This window comes from Sturnira hondurensis, unplaced genomic scaffold (assembly GCF_014824575.4).
Source record: "Sturnira hondurensis isolate 20B ecotype Veracruz unplaced genomic scaffold, ASM1482457v3 Scaffold0018728, whole genome shotgun sequence".
Taxonomy (NCBI): domain Eukaryota; kingdom Metazoa; phylum Chordata; class Mammalia; order Chiroptera; family Phyllostomidae; genus Sturnira; species Sturnira hondurensis.
In genome coordinates, this window is record NW_028091359.1 from 9250445 (window position 1) to 9267475 (window position 17031).

Here is a 17031-nt window from a genome sequence, read left to right on the forward strand (position 1 = left end):
GTAAGGGAAAGAGGCTAAGGTCATACATAATACGAGAGCATAGGTTTTACAGTTCTACCTAACTGAGCTCATCTCATCTATACCATTTAGTAGCTCTGTTACCTTAACCAATGTACTTATTCTAGGTAAATTTCAGCTTTTGCAACCTGGAAATTGGGAGTGCTTCAGAGTTATGTTGGAGGGGGGAGTGAAATATTTCATCTTGCATGCATAGTGCTTGGTTCTTGGTAAATAATTCAATGATGATTATGGTAACAGGAAAGAATGGAATTAACACATTAGGTGCTATTATAGATCTGGAATCCTAGACATTTTATCTATTTTGTTTTATCGGGTGAATATATAACCCATAAACTGAGTCAAATATATGTTTCTTATTTTATCATCTATTCATCAGACAATTCAGGTTCCGTTCATATGAACTGTTCAGATTTTCTCACTTCTGTTTTAATCCCATTTTACTATCATTCTATAGTATTTATAGTTAGGTGAAGTGCCAAGGAGACAGAAAAACTTATAACTACATCACATAAAGCCATTGCTTTGCTCCAAGCTGATCTGCTGGAGGTGAAACCTACCTTTGGTCACAGGATGAATATAAGCATGAAAGATACATATGGAACAGATGAAAACAAAAAATATGAAATGGTTGTAGAAGCTTAGTAGGCTGGGGTAATCTGAGACAGTTCACAGAGGCCTGACTGACCTATGCTGGCCACAGATGGATCAGTAAGATTTGAATAGTCAGGGATGTTGAGAAATTTCTTCTTCTTTTTTAATTTGGAAATAAAATGACCAGATTCAAGCGAAACATTCTAAAAGGCACATCTCCCACAATTCACTTTGTGATTATCTCTGGGACCTTTTTCCTTCTTCTTCCCTGCTCTTTTTTAGCTCTTGAAAAGGCACTAAACAGAAGAGAAAAGAGATATTTGAAAACTGAGAGAAAAAAATAGGAAGTATGATAAATGAGGCTGAAGACAATTATGAATAAATGAATCCAGGCAAGAAATGAGTGAGGCAGAGGCTGAGGTTGGAGAAGACAACAGATAAAAGGTTGAGAATCTAGACAAGGGTTTTGTCGAAGTATCTTTGTGGGTGAAATCTCAGTTTGTATTTAATGTAAGCGTCAACAACATAACACAACCAAGGGTAAAGGAGTATTTCTTTAAACTTGGCCTGGGAAGCGACGGACTAGCATGGATGAGGTTAGGTGAGAGCCATCTACGGGGTACGAAAGAGAGCTTTGCTTGTTTCAGGGGCGAGCTAGTAGCTCTTCAGCCTTTGGCCTGTTTTCCACTTGCAGCCTTATTACCTGATAGCTTCTTTCCCGTGGAATTCTGGAGACACTGGTTCAAAAGAGTCAGTAGATGAAGGATCACAACACACTGCGTCGTCGAGGGCCACGTGACCAGCATTACGTTGTCGTGACCAAAAGGAGGACTTCAGGAAAAACAAGGGCGAGTGTTGATGTCCATGTTCATCTACATAGCCAGGAAACAAATACGGCGTCAGTCACCACGTTAGGGGAGAGCGGCACCTCAATGCAGCCTAGCAATGCAAACTTTTGCCGGTAAACCTGAATCCATGGCTGACACAAGGAAATACATGTTTTGATATGTATAACCTCATAAGGAAAAAAAAAATCATTACGATGTCTCTCCAGGATGATAATTGTTCTCAAAGAAAGAAACCGAAGCTGTGACTTTAAAACATTCCAGAGGAACTTAAATCAATGTTAAGACCCTCTTAACCTCAAGAAAGCCAGATATTGTGATATAAGTGCAAGATACGCTGGGCATGCTGAATTCTATCTAGGCGTCTGGGTATTACTACACTGGCAAAGGAGGAAGAAAGCGAGAAGGGGCTATTGGATGCATAAAACCAGTGTTCTGAGAGAAAAGGAAATAGGATTTAACAAAAGTCAGTGACATACTGTAAGAAAGGGAGACAATGGGGCAAAAGGATTTATTGAAATTTAACACAGAGAGGAATTTTAAAAAGCTAACTTGTATTTATGCTTTATCTCATCTCTAAATTATAAATTTCCTCTGAAGCAAACTGGTGATCGGCTTTTAGAAGATATTGCCTGTGAACTTTTTTCTGGAAAGCAATCCATAGAATGTTTGCACTTAATTATCACTTTTGTTTTCCTATGTGTTAAGAGACATTATGAAATGGAAGAATTATATTTCTCTAATATTCTATAACTGACCTCAACTGTAAAGATTGATAGGTTTTAAACTTCTGTTTAGTTTTTATATGTTCATTCATTCATTCATGCAATAAATATATACTGAGCACTCTCTCAATACCTGGCATATGGCATATTATTAGTTTGTACCTACCTTTTCCCCTTGATTAGGAAGCCTCACCAATAAAAGCTGTAATTGGATACATTCTGTCATGAGTGCTTAGAACGTATGATCACTCGTGATCGTGATCATAACTGATCATGATCTTATCGTTTTATATACTAATTTTCCTTTCTATCACTCATACTTCTTATCTTTAAAATTTTTTTAATGAAGTCACCTCATTCAAATTCAGGCTTAATTAAGTATAGGCTTAATGAATGGATGATACAAATAATTCCAATGGTATAATAAATGTATGAGCCCAGCATTGTAGATCCTGGCATCTATTTCCCTGGACTCTTCTCCAAGGCAGAGATAGTTATTGTTCCTAAGGGATTATCTAAAACAGACACAACACGATCCAGTCGCCACTTTAAGACCTTGCTCTGTGTCTTCCCTCTCACTCTTTCCCCTTCTTCCCTTCCTACACATGTTTAGTCAGTGATGACATTTTGACCTGCTCACTGTGCTTATTTCATTAGTGAGTTTCATAATTTTTCCAGCTTTACTGAACTATGATTGACAAAAAATGTATATATATATATATATATGGTATATGATGTGATGTTTTGTGAAATAACTACCACCAACAAGCTAATTGACATATCCATCACCTCATATAGTTTCCCTTGTTCTGTATGTGTATGTGTAAGGTAAGAATGTTTGAGGTCTATCTTAGCCAATTTCAAGCATACAGTATATTAACTATAGTTACCATGTTGTACATTAGATCTTCAGATCTTCACCTTGTAATATTTATGACCTTTGACCATCATCTCTTATTTCTCAACCCATCCCTACCCCCAATCCCTGGTAACCACCATTTAACTCTCTGTTACTGTGAGCATGACTTTCTTAGATTCCGTCTATAACTGAGGTGCCATGTTTGTTGACGTCTGGCTTATTTCACTTAGCAGAATGTCCTTTAGGTTCATCCAGGTTGTTGCAAATGACAGAATTTCCTTCTTTTATAAGGCTGAATAATATTCTACTATAGGTAGTAGATAGATAGACAGACTGACAGATAGATAGGTGATACATTTTCTTTACCTCTTCACTCACTGAGGAACACTTAGGTGGTTTCTGTGTCTGGGATGCTGTGAATAACACTGCAGTAAACATGGGACTACAGATACGTCTTTGAGATGGTGATGTTATTTCCTTTGAATATATACCACAAGTGGGGTTTCTGGATTATTTGGTATTATAAAGGTCCTTGGTGTTCTGTTTTGAATAGGAAATGCAGAGGTAAAAGACACAGACTCTGCCTTTGATTATAAAAGGAGAGAAAAAAAATAAACCAGCATTTCAGCCACAAATATTTCCTGAGTCCCTAGCATGCACCAGGTACTTAAGTGCTTGGGGTCCATCTGTGAACAAAACTGACCCCTGCTTTTGTGAAATTCATATTTTTTATGTTGTAAGGTGATAAAAATGGAAATTTATCACCTATTGACTATCCTATTGTGAGACTACACAGAGACGTTTAAAAATATAGATGTCCTGGTCCTACCACTAATTAAATAAACCAGAATCTTTTGGAGTTGATCTGGGATTTGAAGTTTTTTAGGGTTCCCTGGGTGGTTCTGATGTACAGCCAGGGTTCAGAAATGCTGGGTAAAGTAGACAAAGCAGCAGCAAATTTCCATATGTGTTAAGCCAGACCCACTTTAGAACTAGCTTCCTAAGCATCTCTTCAAAAAGAAACAAGCCACACACTTAGGGGAAAGTTAGGAATTCTATAAACAAAATTCAGCCTTTACTTCTGACCAGTCAAATATCAAGAGAGAAATAAAGAACTAATTTGCTCAGTGGCAATGAACTTGCTCATGTCAACGACCTTGATGCACACAGCAGTTCTTAAAATACATAAACCAGACATGTGTCAGGAAATTCGTTTTAGGAAATAAAATTGTTGAAATGATGCTCAATTTTAATTGTATCACTACTCACTTGGCAAAACTTTTTCAAAATAAATCATCAGTGCCAGATAGAGGAAAATATCAAAAGCCAACATAAAATTTGTTGCTATTATTCGATTTGAGTAGTCCGATGAATCAGGATGTGCATTAGAATTCAAATCATAGTCCACACGAAGGAGCTGAAAGTTAAAAAGGACTTCATTAAAGGAAGTTCGGTTTATGACACATTTTAAACAGGTTTACCATAAAAATAAAATAGCTACTCTTTGCCCCATACTGGCCACACAAAGAATAAGACCTGAATAAGACCGCCTACTTTACAATTCTCCAATCCATTGGAAAGCATGCACATGCCACCAACTATAATGCAACTTAGTAACTGCGATGGTTTAAAAAACGTTCCAAATAGAAGGGGGGCATCAGGAAGAGATGGGAAAGTGTGGGAAAGGATGACATTTGAGCTGAGCCTTAGGTGAATTTTTACCAGCGAGAACAAGGGGGAAAAGTGTGATGCTCCTTGAAAATGGCTCGTGAGAGAGAGTTTACCTCCTTGGAAAAATCCCTGGTGTGTTTAAGAAGAATGAGTGTCAGAAGGGGGCTGGCCTATAATGTTCAAGAGAACATTAAGGAGTACTTTTTAATTAACAGTCCTTCTGTGAAGCACTAAATAATGGATATGAAATGACTGGCATCACCACTTAATTGGAGGGATGGCAAAGTGAGGTCAGTGTGAGACTCACAAAAAGAGAGATGACATTTTATGAACAGGTATGTAATTTATGACTCAATGCATTTTCAAGGCATTTTTAATTTTGAATTTTCTTTTACTTTATGGTTTTCATGATCATGTGTGCTGGTCAATGACTCAGACAAAATAAGAACTGGATTTGTTTAGTATTAGATTTGTAACATCATGCTCATATTTAATTAGTAGCTGAAGAAAAAAACATTGTAAAGAATTATACATCAGCCTTCTATTTTTTTCCACACTCACCCCATGGCTTAGTTTAATGGAGCAAATACTTCTAAGGCTTTTAAAAGCTTCACAAGAGTCTCTAATAGAGTTTTATACCTTATAACGCTGACCATGAAAATGACCACAGACAATTAAATTCCAGAGAAGAGACAGATATAGGGTTAATACATAGTAAAGCAATAGTTCATTTTTATTTAAATTAAATTTATTTTATTTTATAATCTCATGGTCTGAGATTTGACTTACTCCTATGCCTCAGGGCACAGAGCATTATAATGATTGTGTTTAAGGTAATTATTATCTCACCAGGATATTGTGTGAAGACACTGACCTATGATTGTATAACAAAGCTAACCAAGATTTAACATGTTGGTGTCTAGTTTTAATAAAGTAAATAGTGTAACACAAAAAAATTCGAGAGGAAAGATGGTTCAGAAAGGTCATTAATAGACAATTAGATGGCTTCTCACCTGGACCATTCCAAGCATGAAGGCAAACGGGCTGAAACACCCTAACAGCCACTCCAAGGATGCAGGAAGATGTCTGTATAACACCGTGAATCCTACACATCCCCAAAAGACGGTGAGAAGGAACACGACCAGGCCAGTGAGAAAGGATTTCTTTATCAAGACGCTCATTAGAAAAGCCAAAGCTATCTAAAATGAGAGAAGATGTAGTTGGTTTACATTTTTCCACAAATTATTCCTAGCATAGTAAAATAGGAAATTGAATATACAAAATCAGAGTTATATAATATTATTAGCCTATGTATGAAATGCAAAACAGTAATCTGAAATGTGCACTACAAATTGGCGTTACAAAACACTACAGATCAAATGCCAGTCTACAGACTTTCTCATGCAAACACAGCAGACAGAGAAGTAAAGGGATATGGAGACTTGAAAACCAACATTTGATCCTTAGGGTAAGAGCTGGAGGGGAAAAAATATTCACCAACTCACCAAAGACAATCCATAGAGGAAAAAGTGGGTGAAGACCACCATGAAGCCAGCCCGAAGTAAAAACTGGACAGATTTTATAATAAGCGCCAAGAAAAGGCTAGTAATGAAGATGAAGCCAGCATAGAGCAAACCCCAGGAGAGCCTGAAATGGGAACAAAATGTTATTTCAGTATTTCATGTTCAACTGGAAAGGACCTACCATGGATTCTAATATCACTGATTCATTCATTCTAAGCATACCTTCAGTTATCCAGCAGACATTTATTGAGAGTTTAGGATGGTAAATACTAGGTAAATGTTTTAGAAACATTCTTTTCCCTAAAATTAATTCCAGAAACACGCACATACACAAACGCACATTATTATGAGAAAAGGAAAGAACAGGCTTGTAGTCTGATAGATTTGTTTTCTACATTTTCTCTGCTGCCTCCTTACTCTGTGACCTTGAATACACTCTGTAACCCCCCTAAGTCCTGGTGTTGTTCTGGACACTTGGAATAACACTACAGCGAGGACTCGAACAGGTCATGTCTGTGTAGGACCCTGACTGAGTAAGTGGTAGCTTCTCAGTGAATCCCAGATCCTTTTCTCTTCTCTGGGGGTGAGAAGATTCCTGAATTTCCTTGGAGATAAAAGATTTCTTTCTTGTATGTAATTCTATCACTTCTTTCCTCCAACGCTGTTTTGTCTTTTCTCTGAGTGTGTATACCAAAGAGTCTATGTACTTGCCTTTCGCTTTATTCACTTTCTGTGAAGCTAGGATGGTTTACTTTCCTTTATTCAATTACTTTACCTTGTTTATTAATATTCTTTGAAGAGCATAATGAAATAATGTTAAAAACAAAAACAAAATGGCAGTTGAACCAACAAAATAATAGCCAACACCTTTAGCAAATATTCTGTGCTGGATAATGTTTAAGGAACCTAGCGAATATTAAATCATTTATTCTCACAGTTCAATGCAGAAATACCATTATTTTCCTCATTTTATAGACAAAGACACAACTGAACAAGGATGCTAACTACGTTTCCAGTCCAGGCATTTTGGCCGCAGAGTCCTTAGAATTCATTGTTTCACTATACTTCCCTTTATTGACTATCAATTTGATAAAGAGGTCAGTTTCGATTTGTAGGTTTTTCTTTGAGCCTCTGAATTTGTTTCCATCTGCGTAATTCACCTGGCTCTCACACCTCTCTGTTATTTCACTTCCTCCTCACTTTGAACATCACCTCTCCGCCCTTTCAGCCTATTCATAAGTTCTCACGCAGGACCTTGTCCACACCTGGAATTACTAAACTTCTTACACTTTATGTTCAAGTTACCCTGCCCCTATTTACCATCCTCTTCTGCCAGTTTGCTCCCTCAGGTATATCCGTCACCCCTGATCTCCAGAGAAAGAGCTTCTGATTCTTGATCTCTTTTTTTTTCCCTTTGAATCTCATCCTGGCTTAAATCCCACTTCCGGCTTAGACACCAATGCCTATCATTTCTCCCACACTCTCACCTGCAGGTTCACTGGCCATCTCCCATTACCTCCGTTTTGCAATCACCCAGAATACACAAACCTGATGTTCTTTCCTCAGTCAGAGATGTACAGGCCCCAGCCTTAGCCTGGTAAGTGTCACAGTAAGGACAGTTTATTCCAGTCATAGGGAAAAGGTAGAAAATCATTGTTTCAATAACGATGCTTTAAAGAAGTCCACTTTCCCTGAATTCCTACATTTATTTACTTGTGCTACACTTTACTCACCAGAATGCTGCATTTTGAAGACCCATCATCGTCATCAAGCCCTTCATCCTTTTCCTCTCTCTTGTAACATTAAGAGAGGCATAGTAAACAAATGGGGAAAAGGAAACAATGCAGAAGAAAATGAAAAAATCAACCATTAATCCATCTTGACTAACGTAGGGATGTATCTTCATATTCTTTCCAGTAACTGACATCAGTTCCTCCATCACTGAGTGATTTGTTGTGACCTGAAGAAGGACATTGATACTCACGTTTGTATATTCATGGATGACAGGCTCTGTTTTCTTTCATCCTCTCTTTCCCTGTGACCACGTAATGGGCCTGTGTGCATCTGAGGCCAGCCCACCTTTTCACTTCCATGTCCTCCCCCTGGCCCACGTGGAGCCTCCACTCCAGGCATCCTGAACTACACACCGCTCCCATCATTTGCGCTGTGTTTTATCACTTCCCTACCTAACATTGCCTAATGATTTGCTTGACATGTCTCTGCCAGCAAGCCTTTACCGCAAGCTTCAGTTTTAAATGTCATTTTAATTAGGAATGCTTAGCTTGTTTACATATAAGGACATTATTAACATCTCTTTGATAACCCACTCTCCTCTTCTAGGGATTTTCTCATTACTAGAAAATTTCTTCTTTGAGGAGACAATTTCTCTTCTATTTATGTATCTTCCTTGTGGCACATAGAAGTTAAGTAAACTCTGTTGTAAAGAAGCCATTGAGTAAAATGAAAAAAACAAAGCAACCAATTTATGTTTTCTTTGATGAAGTTTTTGATACCATTAATCTACATTGAACATTAGCTTGCATTGGCTATTTTGTACTCACTTCTATAATAGCAGCATTAATGACAGCCTGAAGAGTCACTATACCATTTTTCCAGAATTGTGTAACTTCACAGTGAACGTCTCCATAGGATTCATGACAAGGGGCTTTAAGGGAAAAGGAAGCATAATTATATGGATTGGTTCAATCCTCATGATAGGAAACAGTAAACTTTACAAAGGCCCTACATTACAGCTGTTCTTATTTTGACTCAGGACTTGTGAAAGCATAAACTATAGTAATGAGTCTTATAGAGGGGCAGGGAGAGAACGCCTAGGAAATGGTACGCCTCGAGTGATAATATACACGCTAACTTGCTCACATTCTCGTTGTGCTTCTTTGCCTCAACAAGCTGAGGTTGCGTTTTTCTTTAGAAGATTTATAACCTCTTTTGCTAGGCATCCCAGTGCCTGAGCAACCCAGGTTCACTTCCTTTCTATTTGTTGCTGGAATTTCTCAGCACAGGCAGTTGGGGTGGATGAGAATCCCAACCTCAAGGGAAGGTGGAGTGAGAGCTACAGATTCTCCATGTCATCCGAAGGCCATGATAAGACAAACAAGCTTCCTTTTGTTCTTCCTTTGTCAGCAGGTAATTTTTTTCTTGTCTACTCTTTCCCCGAGTATATAGCCTCTCCAGGTTCCCAATTCATACAGGAATCTTCACCTCATGTAAACTCACTTGTCCTCAGGTAGCTACTGAAACCTAAACCTCTGGTTAGTGAGATCAGCAAAATGATAGGGCGTTAACGAATCCTTCCAAATTTGATGCCCTCATCATGTGGACCCCTTGGGCGTTCTCTTTGCTCTCATGTACACTTGCTCAAACATTTAAAGAGCAGTTTGTTCTATTTTATTCATAAACAACTTTATCTTCCTTTACCAATAATATTTTACATGTACTCCTATGTATACATGCATATGTATCTATACAGATATATATATGTAAATATGAACACACATATATCAAACCACTATATAACATAGTATTGTATACCCCTAAATCAATGCACAGTTTTGAAATGTGTTGACTGGCCTCTTGACATCACCATCACAGATCACGATTTTAAAATTCACTGCAGTAACATCTGTTCCCACATATGGCTTGTAACATAGTTGAAATAGAAAGCAGTGGAATTGTATAGCTAGAAAGTTACCTAGATGGTCCTCATGTTCCTTCCTTGTTGGAATTCCATGTCTCAGCGTGAATTTCAAGTGATAGGAGAATGTATTAGTAAAGATGACTCTTACTACTAACCCATAATTATCCTCTAATTCTTCAATACTGTCTTCATCAGACAGTCCAAAGACTTCTTTATCTGCCATTACAAGAAGAGAATATTATTGTTAGTAAATTACTAGGAGACTGTCTTCAGGTTTCATGTTCAATGGCTTTTACTAAAGTTCTTTATGGAAATAAAATGAAATCAAATATTGATTTGGAGTAAGTCAAGCACAATAAAAGTGGAAGAGAGACATTTCTAAAATTTTATCCAGATAGCATATAATCAGAAAGCATACATGAAAATTATTTTCATATGTTGAAATTATTGAACCAATTTCAGTTACATATAATATACCATATCAATTTAACTATTCACAGAAGAGTGAGCATAATAGTAAATCTAAAATGGTACATGTATGTATATATTTAAATCACAATTAAGTACTGGTTTGTATCAGGTGGAAATAACTATATAATTTTGTTTTTCTTTAACAACCCTCACAGTATGGTTAATATACTTTGGAAAAAAGAGTAAAAACTTAAAAAATACATCAAGTGACTATGTTGATATCACTAAAATAATCCCTCTTTTTCACTTTTTCTTTTTTCTCCTTTGTTTTTAGTAATCCCTCTTTTTTGTTAGTATCATGTTCAGTGCCACTCAGATGCTTTCTTAAGACTAAAAAATGGGAATAGATGAAAATTTCTAGATTGGGGTAGGAATGTCAAAGATAGAAGGGGAGGGAGTGCCAGCATGTATTTTGATATAATTAGCTTTTCTTTTTCTCTCAAGTCTATTCCTTAAATATGTAAAATCATGAGCAAGCCACTTAATCTTTGTTATTCAATTTCCATATTTATAAAATAAATATAACAATATCAATTATTAGTAGTAAAGAATATTAATGCATAATACAAATATAAATAGAAAATAACACTATTATTATTACAGAATGATATTCTATTACTATAAAGTCTCTAAAAATCTAGCATATAGTAACATTTAATGGGTATTTATTGTCATAATTGCAATTATCTTACTTGTAAAATAAAGAGAATAACACATTCATTGTAAAGACAAATTCTATGTAAAGATCTTGCACACAGTAATCATTTAATGAATATTTATCATTACAACTGTATGTGACTTTTAACAAAGAGGCAGTTGAGAAGCACAAGTTCATGGCATTGGGGCCCTCAGGAAGACACTGTGAAACAGGGTGAGAGCAAACACATCTCAGAAGAGACTGAGTGACCAGGCCTTAGGTGGACAGTAGGAGCAGGTTAAGATCTTGAATCAAAAGAGGATTCTGTGTTTGCAGGCAAGATGCACACTGTAGATGCTCAGATTCAAGTGCAAGTAATGGTGTGACTTTTGGTGAGGTATTACGGAAAAGCTCGGGATGTCTACATTCATCCACCTGACCCATGTGCAGGGAAGCAAGGACAGGAAGGAAAAGTCCCACATAATCTGGAACTATGGTCACAGAAACTCTAGATGGCAAGAGACTGAACATAGACTATAGAGTGGGTGGACTTCTGGATACTGAATTCAGATAAAGGGTCAGAATCCAAATGCAACATTAATGGTTACCTATCCTAGAGTGGAATCATGGGCAGAGGTTGACCAAAAAAAAAAAAAAGACACATTATATAACTTCCAGTGATTGGGTGAAGCAAGAGTCACAGGTTCTCCTAACAATAATACTCTCGGGTAGGGAATTATGGTGCCTAATGGTAATACTGAGTACCTTCTAGGTCATGTTTTTAAATTCATTAAAAAATTTGAGATTTAATTTCATGAACTTCATCCTTTTACCCTGTGCAATCTCATGGTTTTCAGTATTATTCACAAAGTTGTGCAAGTAGTCAGCCACTTTTAAATTATAACTCACTTCACATTCAGGGGACAATCACCAGAGATTCCCCTTTGAAGTGTGCCTTTGTATTTGTAAAGGACAACAAAAACCTGTTGTTTTGTTTGCCTGACAGCCAGTCCTCCTCCTGATAAACACTCTAAAATTCATCCAGGATACCACCCCTCTTCCATTCACAAACCATGTGGTTTGGATGTAATTCACAGGGTAACCTGGGAACCCACCACTGGGCAATATAGTACTTCATCCCTCTATCCAATGAGATTAATTCTTGAAGGACTAAAATGAAGACTAATCTAAAGTAGATCATTTGTTTCAATGGGTATAATCTCTGGAATTATTTTGAACTGTAGGGAACTATCTGTACTCCTTTCACTGGAGTTGTTTGTGTGGTAAGGCTTAAACTAGGAATTCTGAAGACCAGCTCTGCATCTGTTTGGGGAGAGCCAACCTGTGAATGAAGGCAGCACGCATCACTATAGACCTGAGAAGCAGAGGCATTTCTTCCTTTCTCGTTGACACTTCTCTGCCCAGCTGTGCACTGATAGTTTTTTTCTTTAAGCTATACAAAAGATGCCCCTTTTCCTTAAGACAAGATGACTTGGGATTCTTTCACTCTCAACTGAACTACTCATGAAAAATATAGTATCAATAACCTTATTTTGAATATGGTGGTAGTGAGACTCAGACAAGTTGACGCCTTGTGAAATGTACTATAGACCTAACACAGAGGTACATTAGCCAAGGGTTCTCTGACTCTCCATCCAGTCCTCTTGCCTCTGCACTGGGCTGCTTCTCCTCAGATTTCAGGAAGTTGTAGAGACATGATCTTGACTAAGAATGCCCATCTCAGTTTTCACTGGTAAGGACTGTAACACTGGAGGGGGAAAACTTGAAACACAAAATACTCTTTAATAGAATCTTCAACTATACTAAGACCATCTTTTTGTTAGTAATAGGTGAGGATAAAATTCCTATATTCAAATTTAAGGAAACACTGACTGTTTTTTTTTTGCAGATAATAATAAGCAAATACTAGAGCCACAGTCTTATTCTAGTAATGAGGCTTCCACAGCTACAAGTCAACAAATCACTAAACACCCGTACTCTTCAACGTCTCCCGGTTTGTGTATGCCATGCACCCCCAACGCTACACAAGATCAGTGGGTTTCTTCTTTGAAAGACTGTGTACTTCAAGTAGTAATCCCTTGCTTGGCAAGAAATACACTCACAGTTTTGGCGTCGATATTGGGTGATGGCCTCTTACTTTCAACAAAGGAAAAATACATTCACATCACATATAATCTAGAAATTGTGACGACTGACAAGGTCTATCAACTGAAAGCAAATTAAATGCAGGCTTCTGCAGTTGAAAAAAGCAAAGATTGACATCAGAGATTCTTCTTTAGGTTGCTAGAAAACTTACCATTTACAAAGGAGGCTGAGGCAACTTTATTCATTATCTGTTGGGTTGCATTGGTCACAGGTGCGTATGCAATAGCAAAATCAGATAGGTTAAATGAATCTACCCGATTAAGGTCCATGGTAGGCAGTGAAGAAAAGTCATCAACTTCATGACCAATAGGATATAGGTACAATAAAAGTAGTAGGAACAATGAGCACAACCATTCCTACATAATGCAAGATAGAAGAAAAAAAGAAAAAAGAAAACGATGATTTCAAATTAGTCATCCACAATTTGGTCATACATTTGTCGGGTTCACTTTTTTAATTTGAATATATCCTACATCGTAAACCATTCAACTTATGGACAGCACAAATTTCAGCAGTCTCTGCAACTCTAATGAACTATTAATAGAAATTCAATTTTTTTGATCCATAGCACCAGTCTAAAGCATGCACTAATCATGAAAATAGGAGAGGCAACAGTGGCAAACCATTATAAATTATTATCAGCTGCTATTACTGTGGTGACTGACTCATGCTATACAGGAAAGCAAGGTTTGCCTTGGAGAAGCCATCTTGCCTGACCAACAACAGGAAGAAAGGCCTGGAAGGCCTTGCCTTTGAGCAAGGCAAACCTTGCTTTACTGTGCTCTGCTTTACTGAACTTCACAGATGGCACTTTTATTTTTTAACAGATTGAAGGCAAGGCCTTCCACCAGCAGAAAGATTATGACTAGCTTTATGGTGATACTCACTTTATTACAGAGGTCTGGAACTGAACCTGAAATACCTCCAAGGTCTGCTGTATTTGATTGGATTCTGCCGAAAGCTTATGTGTTACAAGAGACAGTTTCAAGGTGTTGTTCAATTAGTGGTGATACACTGGTTTTGGGCCAAGATTCTAGTATTGGAAACTCAGCAACATCTGAGAAACACTGTCTCGTTTGATTATCAAAACTAGTCTCTTAAAAACTTCTGATAAGAAATCACTCTATTCCCTAAATGCATGAATGTAGGAAAAAACTCACAATAGATATACAGTAAAATTCCAACATAATTAAAAATGCTACTTACCTCTACCTATCTGATGTTAAAAGGCACCAAAGTTTAAGCCACATTTTTGTTATTTGGAGTGATTACAAGTTCTAATACTTATTTTCTTCTTGGCATTAATCACATTTCCAAATTATCTACAATTTTTAAAAAAATAATTTTTCTTGCCCTGGCTGGTGTAGCTCAGTGGATTGAGTGTGGACCTGCGAAGTAAAGGATCGCAGTTCGATTCCCAGTCAGGGCACATGCCTGGGTTGCAGGCTAGTTCCCAGCAGGGGATATACCAGAGGCAACCATACATTGATATTTCTCTCCCTCTCTCCTTCCCTTCCCCTCTAGAGATAAATAAATAAAATCTTTAAAAAATAATTTTTCTTTTTAAAAATATTTTATTTATTTATTTTTAGAGAGAGGGGAAGGGAAGGAGAAAGTGGGAGAGAAACATCAATGTCTGGTTGCCTCTTGTGTGTCCCACACTGGGGACCTGGCCCGCAACCCAGGCATGTGCCCTGGCTGGGAATTGAACCAGCAACCCTTTGCTTCACAGGCCCATGCTCAATCCACTGAGCTACACCAGCCAGGGCCCAAATTATCTACTATTTTTAAAGAGAAAAATTTACTTTTTCAAAAAGAGAAAGGTTCAAAAGAGGAAATGCCAGTTATCTATTTCTACGGGTTAATTTGCTTGCCGTATCTTCGGAATACCAGTATCTTAACCTAAGTACCTATGTGTGGGACTGCTAGTAAGAAGTGTGACCATAGACATATAAAATATTTATTGGGTTTTCTGTTGCTGACCAGTTCCAGTGCTGTCAGACCTCAAATTACCAGTCTGTTGTAATTAAAATACCTTGAGAAAGATATGTGATGCGAGGAAGCGCATTATCTAGTGCATAAAGGTGCTTTTTTTTTTGAGAGGAAATCAACAAAGCAGAGATACCTCCCAAAGAATGTACACGTCCTTATCATAAAACAAACAGACACAGATACTGGATGCATACCATTAAGGACTCTTTTTTCATTCTCCATTTTTTACAAAAGTTCTTGCATAGTAAGGCCCAAGTCTGTTGACAAACACTTATCATTCTCTCATTCATTTTGCCCTGTTTAATAAGCAAAAAGGGGAGAAGGTTAATTAAATGCAAAGATCTTAACGAGAAGAAACATCCTGCAAACACAAAAACAAGTAGCCTGATAACCTCAGTGTCCCCAGTAAGTGCTTAGCCTCTGAGTGTTGCACAGTTAGCATTTTACTACTAGTATCTGCTTTCCTTTCTCCTCCACTTTTCTCTACCATTTTTTTTTTTTTGTTACACACTGTGCCAGTTACCATCGGCTCTCAGTTCCACATTCTCCCTTGAATTTGGAGCCTGCTCTATAAAGATGGATCTGGGTCCTGTAGATATTTTTCTTCACCAGCTGGCATGATGTAAATTTGCCAGGAGAGGGAACTGGAGAGACAACCAGAAGAAGAGATCTTCTCCCTGGTATCAGAGTGGTTCATTTGCCTGATACCTAGAGAATGTATTTTTTCCCCTTACTTGCTCACACTAAATGACTTTCTCCAGTACAAAGTGCCTGAAGAGTGCAGGTTTTACTGTGTGTTTTCTCCAGCTCTTAAGTCAAGGAGAAGTCATCTTTCCTGATGACTTTCTTCCAACAGCAGGAAGAAAGCTGGAAGGTTTACAAATACGTTGGTAACTAAAGAACGCACTTCTGAACAACCAGTGGGTCAAAGAAGACCTCAAAAGGGCAATCAAATGACATCTTGAAACAAATGAAAATGCAAACACAGCACACCCAGACCTACGGGATGCTGCAAAAGCAATTATAAAAAGGAAGTATAGTGGTAAGTATTCATGTTAAGAAAAAATCATCAAATAAACACCCTAACTTTATGCCTTGAGAAACTAGAAAAGAAAAAAATAAACCCAAGGTTAGCAGAAGGAAGGAAATAACAAATATTGGAATGAAATAAATGAAGTGAAGACCAGAAAAGCAACAGAAAAAATCAAGAAAACTAAAAGCTGTTTTATTAAAAAGGGTAAACAAGGCTGACAAACCTTTAATTAGACTAAAAAAAAAAGAGAGAGAGAGAAGACAAAAATACATAAAATGAGAAATGAGAGAGGAGCCATTACAGCTGGTATCAGAAATAAGATCATAAGAGACTACTATGAACAATCATATGCTAACAAATTGTTAGCTAACAAATAACCTGGAAGAAAGGGATACATTTCTAGGAACATATAACCTACTAAGACTGAATTATGAAAAAATAGAAAATACAAACAGACTAATAATGAGGAAAGTGATTGAATAAAAAACCTTCCAACAAAGAAAGACCCAGGACCAGGTGGCTTCACATTGGTAAATTCCACCAAACACTTAAAGAAGAATTAACGCCAGTCTTTCTCAAACTCTTCTAAAAAAGTCAAGGGGAGGAAACATTCTTAGACTTATTCTATGAGATCAGCATTACCCTTACACCAAAGCCAGCTGATGACACTGTAAGAAAAGAAAACTACTGACCAATATCCCTGATGAATACAGATGCCAACATTATCAACAAAATATTAGCAACCTGAATTCGATCACACATTAAAAGGATTGTACCCCATGATCAAGTGAGATTTACCCCTGAGATTCAAGGATGGTTCAACATAACGAAAATCAGAG

General features: G+C 37.3%; 1 protein-coding gene across 4 annotated transcripts in view; it reads right to left on the bottom strand.

Annotated features, from left to right (window-relative positions):
- Positions 1-17031, bottom strand: part of ABCA8 (ATP binding cassette subfamily A member 8) — a 65843-nt gene that overhangs the window by 36403 nt on the left and 12409 nt on the right. For 2 of the 4 annotated variants that reach the window (XM_037069974.1, XM_037069973.1), the window contains exons 2-11: positions 15354-15455; positions 14055-14128; positions 13319-13523; positions 9948-10109; positions 8797-8900; positions 7969-8195; positions 6218-6359; positions 5726-5911; positions 4311-4458; positions 1316-1484 (exon numbers count right to left, since the gene is read on the bottom strand). In XM_037069974.1, coding sequence (XP_036925869.1) covers positions 1316-1484; positions 4311-4458; positions 5726-5911; positions 6218-6359; positions 7969-8195; positions 8797-8900; positions 9948-10109; positions 13319-13523; positions 14055-14128; positions 15354-15381 — 1445 coding nt within the window. In that variant the 5' untranslated portion in view covers positions 15382-15455. The remainder of the gene's footprint in view (positions 1-1315; positions 1485-4310; positions 4459-5725; positions 5912-6217; positions 6360-7968; positions 8196-8796; positions 8901-9947; positions 10110-13318; positions 13524-14054; positions 14129-15353; positions 15456-17031) is intronic. The other 2 variants (XM_037069975.1, XM_037069972.1) reach the window with 1 other exon arrangement.